The sequence below is a fragment of the Rhincodon typus genome, chromosome 31, assembly GCF_021869965.1.
Source record: "Rhincodon typus isolate 14 chromosome 31, sRhiTyp1.1, whole genome shotgun sequence".
NCBI classification, from domain to species: Eukaryota; Metazoa; Chordata; class Chondrichthyes; order Orectolobiformes; family Rhincodontidae; genus Rhincodon; species Rhincodon typus.
The window spans coordinates 2,759,795-2,769,539 of NC_063362.1; the positions used below are offsets into that span (position 1 = coordinate 2,759,795).

The following is a 9,745-nucleotide window of genomic DNA, read 5'->3' on the forward strand; positions in this document are numbered from 1 at the left end:
ATCCAGCTGGTAATGGGACTGTGTTCACATTTGAGTGTTTCCTTTTTTAAACTTGTGAACTCTTTGGCAGTGTTTTATCTGGTATTGGAAATATTTCACTTGAAAGTAATATTGCACCTATCATATTTCTTGTTGGACGTACTGATTTCAGCCAAGTATCAGCTGAAGGAATGGAATACTTGTTTGCAATCAGCAGTATTTTGAGATGGTGATGTAGTGGTAATGTCACTGGACTAGTAATGCAGGGAACAGCCTAATGCTCTGGGCATGAATTCAAGCTGATTTTGATTCTTGTGATTAGATTCTTTTGCTTTTTTTAAAATACCAAAGAGAACAAAGAACAATAAAGCACAGGAACAGGCCCTTCAGCCCACCAAGCCTGTGCCAATTCCTAGTCCTTATTTAGACCTGCTACTTATTGCCCATATGTGGTTTCTGGCCCTTTGTTCGCCTCCCATTCATGTGTCTATCAAGATGTGCCTTAAACGTTGCTAACGTGCCTGTTTCCACCACCACTGGCAGTGCATTCCAGGCATCCACCACCCTCTGTGTGAAACACTTGCCCTCATTTCTCTAAACTTTTCTCCTCATGCCATGAACCTGTGCCCACCCTAGGGGAAAAATCCTCTATCCATCCTAACAGAAACATTTATGTAAACTAGCAAAATTTTCCTTTGAAGAAACAAAGGAACTTTATAATCTTGTGAGCTCTTGCAAAGCAGTAAGGTGAATTTTTGCCGTGGATTCAGTGAGGAAAAAGTTCTTAACATGCATTGTTAGTAAGGCACTCCTTCAAGGTGTATTTTGTTCTTTGTGACTGAGCTATAGGTTCATGCCATTCCTCTCCGGTCTTCCTGGGTCATGACCTGTGCATATGCTCCATCTGGTAACTACGTTGCTTGTGGTGGTTTGGACAACATCTGTTCCATTTATAATCTGAAAACCCGTGAAGGAAATGTCCGTGTGAGTCGTGAATTGGCAGGGCATACAGGTAAGTGATCTAACTGACCTTTGAACTTATTGAAGATTGCGGCTGTGTTCGTGTAAAGATACTGGTAAGTTTTTTTTTCCATTAATTTCGATGGCCATTTTGACCTTGCTGTAGTTGTGCGTTAATTAGTGGTGAATATATACGTGGATATGGGAACAGGACAGGAAGTGGAGTTGATGTAGGAGCTATGATTTTATTGCATAACAGACAGCAGGCCTAAGGGGCTGTGACCGCTTCTATTTTTCACTTTGTATTCAGAAAGACCTATGAAAACTATAGATTATTTTGGTTATCTTGAAACCTTTCATACTGTTCAACTCACTTAAACAACATTCAAAGGCAGTCAGAGTTCCTTGAAATACTGTTGGAGGTTTCACATGGAGCTAAAAGGTCCAGCTGAGGTTGGCAAAACAAAGATGAACTTAATTATGCTTGGTGACTTGGTATAATGTGATTCCTCACTGATGTTACACATTGATGGCACTCCAATCTGACTGGCTGTTGTATGCTACATCATGGGCATTTGGTAGTTAATTTCACTCAATTTCCAGCAACATTATCCAAAAGCCTGGTGTTTTCTGATCCTGATTTCCGTTAAGTCATCCACAATTTCACGGTCCCTTGTCACCTTGAGAAGATGACCTAGATGTTCCTGTGGCTTAGCATGAAGGACACAATTCAAACCACAGCGTTAGATTGGTTATGGTGATCTAAACCTTTTATAAACTCCGTATCATTTTCTTAACTAGAACACTAACAAGGATGCAGCTGCTTTGAAGCTGCATCCATGTTAGTGTTCTAGTTAAGAAAATTACACCCCCATGGAATGTCATTGACATAGGCATTGTAGACCTTGTGTCTCAAGATAAAGGATCAGAAATTTATATTTTAATGAGCAGAAATATCTTTATGCAGTGCATGAGTCTTCGTAATGTTAGCGGATCCTCTCAGTATTTAGGTGAACACGGCAGTATTCAGAAGAGCAGTGATGAGTTCCAAGTGTCCATTGTAAAAGCTAGGTAGAGTTAACGACAATGTCATAATTCCTGTCATAGCTCTTGTAAGAGATGCTCTCAGAACAGAATTGTGGATGCTGGAGATCTGAAAGGAAAACAGAAATTGCTGGCAAAACTCAGCAGGTCTGTCCACCTGTGGGGAGAAAGTAGGGTCAACGTTTCAAGTCCAGTCACCTCAAGTCATCTGGCTCTGATGAAAAATCACTGGACGCAAAATGTTAACTGCTTTCTCCCTACGTGCTGTCAAACCTGCTGAGTTTCACCAGCAATTACTGTTTTTAGAGATGAGACATTATCTAACACATGAAATCTTATTAATTGGTGAGGCAAATCTTTACTCTAACATCTATCCCTTGTGTCCAGAAACTGATTTCCAATTTCACCTTGGGCAGAGCCTTTAAGTTCCCTGCACCCATGCCCTTCAGGCAGATTGTAGATAACACATACAGAAATTGTAACTCTGAACTACTAAATAACTGCTCTAATTTTTGAAAAGCTGTGTGGCAGCTCTCGATATATTCCAAGTATCCATTGTAAAAACTAGATTGGAGTTGAAACCTGAATCCTAGTTCTTTTAAAACTCACCTGAGAGACTCTGTCTGTTAGATAATGTTACATTCTCTCATGAAGGCTGAAACTGCAGCAAATAAACAGTGTAAAAGTGAGGAAAAAAATTAATTCACTGCTGCCTAACTTTGTATATTGATATTAAGAATAAGAACATCGCTCTTTGCCACATGGAGCACCTGAGTCATGTGGCAAAGCTTCATGTTCAATTCTTGATTTCTACCAAGTTAGCTGGTCTCGGCTCCATGTTAATATGGATGTTAAAATTTTCTCAGCCTTGCGTTGAGAGGGGACAGTCAGCTGTAGATTTTGCAGGAATTATGTAGACAAAGCGGAATGCAGGATTAGATTTGACTGCCTAGATATCATACCAGATAGGCTGACTTGCTAAGTGTCTAATCTGTCCTATAAATAATGCCACTGTGGGCAATTTAGAGAACTATTTGTGATGTTCATAGAGGCACACTGCAGCAAGAAACCAATGGCTTCTAAAGAAGGGAATTAATTAAAATTAAGCTTTTGTGGTTTTGCAGAATAACTGACTAGACTACAGGAGGCGAGTTATTAACATTGGATAGATTTTGGTCCTGTTTTTGTACATGTATGCAGTTTTAATGGATTCTGCTTTAATTATTCTTGATGACAGGTTATCTGTCCTGTTGCCGCTTCCTGGATGATAATCAAATTGTAACCAGTTCAGGAGACACCACTTGGTGAGTTAAAATCAGATTCTTGATGCTACCAAGATGTTAAAACTAATTCAATTTTCTAAAAATTACCTTTTTGAAGATTACTGTCAAGCAGTCAACTTGAGTTAATGTATTCAGCAAACAAGCTTGGCGGAGTGTTGAATATGTCTTTTCTATGCTAGGCACATCTTGTCTTTTTTGAAAAGGTCTGCAAAGATTGTATCTTTGAGTTGTAATGGGGAGAGGATCACCAGATTAAATTATGATCTGGGGAAAAGAAATCAAAATGTTGTCAGAACTTTTGAATATTCAAAAGAAATTGGATCAATACAAAATAAGGACCTGGTTGCAAATTAAACAGTTTAACAGGTAAAATTACAGGTGAGCTGACGTCAGGCTGAATACCAGTCCTGCACCAATTGTAAATGCTTCATGATTGCAGTAGAAGGGAGTTTCACCTTTGTTTGACTCAGTGATTTTGGTAGTAGATTGAAATAGCTTATCATTGGAATTAAACGAAAGGATATAGCAAATGTTATGCTGTCTTATGTACAGTGCCTTTATGGTGTAGGGTGTTCTTGGCATCTAAACTATTTTATACATTTTCTCTCTTTAGTGCTCTTTGGGACATTGAAACTGGGCAGCAAACAACTACATTCACTGGCCATACTGGTGATGTCATGAGCCTTTCTCTTGGTCCTGATACAAGGCTTTTTGTCTCTGGTGCTTGTGATGCCTCTGGCAAACTTTGGGACATTCGAGATGGCATGTGCCGACAGACTTTCACTGGACATGAGTCTGACATCAATGCCATTTGCGTAAGTTTAGCTTTTAGTTTTGCAGCTTTAATTTGTGTGAGTGGGGTGATACTGTTTTAATCGTTTTTCAGAATCAAGAAAATGTGATTCGAGTTTCCCTGGTTTAATAAAATGTATTTGTGATCGTTTACATTCTTTTTAGTAAACATCTATATCCAAGTAAATAGATGGTACAAAAATAAGGTTTGAGAAATTCTTTGCAGTCTAAAATAACAAGATTTTCCAGATTATCATGTAAAAGGTTTGTAGACAAAGCAAAGATTAGTACTTTTATCTCGTTCATTTATGTGATGTAGGTTTCACTGGCTAGGCCAGCATTTTTGCCTATCTGGTGTGACACTTTGAAGGTGGCGGTAAGTTGCATTCCTCAATCACTTCATCTTTGGGGTGTAGGGATACCCATGGTGCTGTTTTGAAGGAAGTTCCAGAATCTTAACTGAGCAACAAGAAGGTACAGCAATATATTTCCAAGTAGGGGTTTGTAGTGCGGCAGTCTTCCCATTCATTAACTGCCCTTGTTCTTCTGGGTAGTAGACGTTCTAAAGTTGGAAGGTACTGCCGAAGGAGTTGCATGAGTGCTGGTATAGATGCTACACACAGCCACCACTGTACCCTTGTGAATATTTTCAGTGGAATACCAGTTAAGCTGTTTTTGTCTTGGATGACTGTTGGAACTATGCTCCTGGATCTCTCACTCCTGACTTGTTCCTCTTAGAATATCTATGTTCACTTTATTATTTTAAAATTTAATTGTGAAAGCAAAAATGTACTGTTGAACTATATTTTTATGGGTTCAGAGAATTGGACGAATTCTCTTTTCAAATTTATTTCTAATTTTTTGTTTTGCATTCTGGATTAAAATTGAATGATTAACCCAAATGTTCATTTTCATGTGCCTCATTTGAAAATAGACTGTGATTTTATTTCTGCATAACCGAGTGAAAGCAGAGAAAATATAATATAGTTTCCCACTGGTTTCAACGTGGTATATGAAGTAATAGACCATCGGCAGTCACGTAGCTCCAGGGCCAAAGCATTCAGTGCCACTGCAGGTTGAACTGATTAAGCATTTTTATCGTTCAGCAGTTTAGGATCAGATGCCCGTTAAAGCCCACAGTGCTCACCTCATTTAAAATTAATCTGGTCACTCTGACATAGGTAAATGAGATTGTGAAAGTACTTTGGGGGGGCATAGGAGCCTAGAAACATACAGTATGGGTATCAATTTCAGCTAGGTTGAAAACTTTTAATAGATTTTTGTTTTGCCAATTTCCTTTTTTCCCTCTGAGCAGAAGTTCCCTTCAATGAAATATTGGAAATGTGAAACTATCGCATTTGGACAGTGCTCCAGTTCTGTTCCCTCATGATCAATTTTGTCCCCTGCTCTGGCAGCTGAGATTGAACCAAACCGTTCACAAGCTCAATTACGTACTTGACCCCTGAGATAAACTTTCAACCACGTATTCATGGTATTGCTAAGACTACTTTATTTCGGTCTCTATCGTAACCTGTGTCTAACTCAACTCAGCTGCTGAATGCCTGAAACATGAATTTTCAGCTTCCAGATTTGACTGTTCTATCAGACTCCAGACTAGTTAAGGTCATTTAAACAGCTAACTGGTCTTTTGCTGACTTTAATCACACTCCATCTTTTGCTGTACTTTTCGCTGCTTGGATCCTAGGCTCCAGTATTCCATCCCTACACCCCTCCAACTCTCTTCCCCTCCTATAAAGTGCCCCCTTTAACAGCTACATTTTGACCAAGCGTTTGGTTGTCTGCCGTAGTGATCCATGTGTAAGTTAGTATTATATTTTGCTTTATAATTATCTCTGAAATGTTTTCATGTTTTATGACGATAACAGCACTATATAAATGTTATTTTGAAAGTCTGTGCCTATGTTCAATGTACTCTATTGTCTTTCAGTTCTTCCCTAATGGCAATGCATTTGCAACTGGTTCCGATGATGCCACCTGCAGGCTGTTTGATGTGCGTGCTGATCAGGAGTTGATGGTGTATTCCCATGATAACATCATTTGTGGCATTACATCTGTAGCATTCTCAAAGAGTGGCCGTCTCCTGCTAGCTGGCTATGATGATTTCAACTGCAATGTCTGGGATACTCTGAAAGCTGACCGTGCTGGTACTTTATATATTTTTACTCGTGTTTTTTCTTTAGTGGATTATGAATTCTTTGGAAAATAGATTTCAAATAAGTAAATTCAATTCATCTTACTACTAAATACATTCATCAAAGTTAGCTAAATGTATTCATAATTTTTATAATGGCAGCAAATGTGTTGTCGAATTCTTTAAAACTTTAAGCACCAAGAATACAACAAGATTTTCAATCTAATCTGCTTGATATTTGATTGTTAATCCTAAATCCAAATTGGTAGATAGAGAAGGATAATCTTAGTATTATAGTGTTTGATCCACTGAAATCCAAACGTAAGTTGTTTTTCTGCCCTATGAAACATTTTGCCCTTTATTTCAGGTGTTCTGGCTGGCCATGATAACCGTGTGAGTTGCCTGGGTGTTACTGATGATGGCATGGCAGTTGCAACAGGATCATGGGACAGCTTTTTGAAGATTTGGAACTAAACTTTAGGTTTGTTCAGCAGTTTTGGTCTGCGGCTAAATCAAATCTAACGTGTATTATATGAGCTTGTTTCATGCACTCAACCCAAATCAAACCTCTGAGAAACCAGTTTAATTGTAAAAACAGTCTGTGTTTAAAGCAAATTAGTATTGTTTCTGACGTCTATTGACATTTGATCCTCCACTGGCTTAGCAGTCATTCTAAATATTGGACAGTTTTTTTTTAATCCCTTTATTTTTGAAGAGAATTCTGCTGCATGCAAATAGTTGAGCAAATCATTGGTGATACTGAGCAGAATCTTTAGACATTTATTGCGATTGGTCTCTATAGTTTAGTTGTCATTTTATAGAAGCTATTCATTGTCAGATTTTTCTAAATGATTAAACTTCTTTTCATCTTTTTGTGAAGAGAAAATTTTGCTGCCCAGACTCTGTTCACAAACATGAAGAAAGTCTTTTTCCTGCTATTTTACTTTTACGGGTCACTTGACGAATTCCAGTGGGATCCTTCTGCTTGTAAATTGTCTCATGAAAATTAAATAGTCATGTTAGGGCGAATTGTCTAATGGATCAAATGGACTTACTTTTTGTGGAATTCTTTGGGGTTATTCAAAAGTTTGTATAAAAATATAGTGCTAGCCAATAAAGGAAGTTTTACTGTGGATTAGCAATATATACTTTTAAAGCAGGGATCACATCATAATATTCTGACGAGTGGGGTTGGCTTATCAACATAGTCTCAGGTGCAGACGTTGCATATGAACAGGTGCTTGTTCAGAGATTTTATTTTCAATTTTGTCTAAACAAAGAGCATTGGTGTCAGTACTAATCAAACCAAACTTTCTTCATTCCTTTTGCAGATTGCAGATGGACTCCATGGTGACTGGAAGACCATTCCACATTCAATGACATTGCATATCCGATCCACTGATACTGACTTGGACACCCCCAACTTCAAAGGGCAAAATGTACTTTTAACCTTTGCTATAATGAAGAGCACAATGTTAGGCATCTTTAAATGGAAGATTCTGTGGTATAAAAATGAGATTGCGCATTCCTTTTGGGACCATTATTTTGTTTCTGTCTTGAGAAAACACTATCATCCCACAAAATGTAACTATAAAAGAATCTTGGTAATCATGAATAAACAGCTAATTTTCTCAGTAGTTTAAAATTTTAGAACCGTGAAGGTTTGCTCCAGTATAGGGTTGAAAGCTGTATTTTAACACGCATCTCAATTTTTAAGTTGTGTTTTTAGCTAAGGAGTTTGCTGGTATGAAATTTTTCTGCTAAACAGGGGAGTCCTAGACCAGCATCGTCCTGGTTTGTCAATGACTAAATTAGTCCCAGAACTATCTTCTTTTTGGTCTTGTCCTGTGTCACGGACCTTTTGTTGCACAAATATTGCATTTAAAATGTGTTGGAACTAAACTAACCAAGCACACAATCCTGGTAATGAATGCTTGTTTTTAAACTGTAATTTTCTCCCCTTCACCATGTGGATAACATAGAAATTAAAACTCCCCAATGAATTTTACGCTGGTGGGTTTCTCCGTAAAGTTGCTCTGGGCTAATTCTGCCCATACTTGCTGGAGATTCCTGCTCGTAGCAGCCGCAGATGTCCTGTGCTTGGATTTGGTCAATGTGTGTATCAAATGATGTAAGTCAATGTTGAAAATAATGATCTTGAGGTTTCTAAGTTAATTTTTTTGGGAGTTTTTTGTTTTTCCTTTTGCCATGGGAGGGTTTACTCTTATAGAAGCATGCTGTAGAATTGCAAAAAGTGCTTATGGAATTAAGTCAGTAGATGTTCTTTTAAGACACCTGTTAAATTGTAACCATTGCAGCTGTAATCATGGCTACTCTGTGCATAATCAATGAAGAATTAAAAGGCTATGCACTTTCTGGAGTAGCACACTCAACAAACTTGGCCTGTTCAAATGATCTTCACCTTGAATGATTCTTAAAGAAACCATCCTGTTTATACATTAAAAATTGAAATTCTTTATGTAGAAAGCTTAATGTTAGAATCATTTTCTAGAACAGGTTTCTGGCTTTCTGATTTTGCTGAGTTGAACAGCAAAGTTTTCTGCACCATACTTTACTGTAAACAGAAGTGCTCTTGACTAGCATTAGTGGCTTTCTCATTCTGTTCCTGCAAACCTGTACAGATGTGCTGTAATTGTGCGTAGGCCTGGACTGGCAACCCTTTCCATTAATTCTGTAGGTCTTTCCTCACTCCTTTTCCTTTTGCCTTTTGTATTTAATTTTGAAGTCAGTGTACTACAAGAAAGCTGGATGCAAGATAGATAACTATATTAAAATGTACTGTTATTTAAGATGTAATAAAGCAGTTTGACATGAGGTATGTCTCGGCTTGTTACTTTCATTATATATTTCCATAGATTTATGAAAGCAAGATTATTCGTCATTAATTATAAATTTGAAAATGCTGTCACTGAAATCAGATAAAATTTGGTCATCTTTCCCATTCCTAGCCTGCTTTCAGCTGTTATTTGGGGTATCGGCAACAGTCAGCACATAGCTTCAGCGCTGAATCGGAAGGCATGGTACACCCAACTAGGGTCAGATAATGGACTGCTTTGTAGAAATTTGCATAGCCAAAACACTAGACATTGATCTAGTAAGCACAGCACATGCCATTACAGCACCACTCTCCAGAATTTGTCTCCAGGTTGCCTTCAGACCCTTTTGCAAGGCTTGCTTGCCAATGCACAATATCATGTACGCTGTACCTTGTTTGTTGCATGCTATGAATGTAATGTATGATTTCTAGCCAAAGAAAAATTGGACTAATAAAACAGATACTATCCTTAAGCTGCCAGTGTCACACATTCTACCATTTTTTCTCTCATAATTTACTGTAATCACTTTGTGTGTTCATTTGCTGTCTTCCATTCCTGGAAGTGAAGACTCTTGAAATATTGATCTTTTAACCTTCAGCAAAGTGAGCATAAATCGTTGCCCAAGTCACGTAGTCAAGCTTAATCTTGGCTGCTCAATGGTCAAGGTAGAGATCCCTGACTTAGATTACCAGCAGAGA

At 38.0% G+C, this 9,745-nt stretch overlaps 1 protein-coding gene across 4 annotated transcripts in view; it reads left to right on the plus strand.

Annotated features, from left to right (window-relative positions):
- The window catches only part of LOC109911846 (guanine nucleotide-binding protein G(I)/G(S)/G(T) subunit beta-1), a 66,167-nt gene extending 57,122 nt beyond the window's left edge, over nucleotides 1-9,045 (plus strand). For all 4 annotated transcript variants that reach the window (XM_020511222.2, XM_048614911.1, XM_048614914.1 and 1 more), the window contains 6 exons: nucleotides 829-991; nucleotides 3,221-3,287; nucleotides 3,880-4,081; nucleotides 6,007-6,223; nucleotides 6,578-6,691; nucleotides 7,542-9,045. In XM_020511222.2, coding sequence (XP_020366811.1) covers nucleotides 829-991; nucleotides 3,221-3,287; nucleotides 3,880-4,081; nucleotides 6,007-6,223; nucleotides 6,578-6,684 — 756 coding nt within the window. In that variant the 3' untranslated portion in view covers nucleotides 6,685-6,691; nucleotides 7,542-9,045. The remainder of the gene's footprint in view (nucleotides 1-828; nucleotides 992-3,220; nucleotides 3,288-3,879; nucleotides 4,082-6,006; nucleotides 6,224-6,577; nucleotides 6,692-7,541) is intronic.
- The last annotated feature ends 700 nt before the right edge of the window (nucleotides 9,046-9,745 follow it).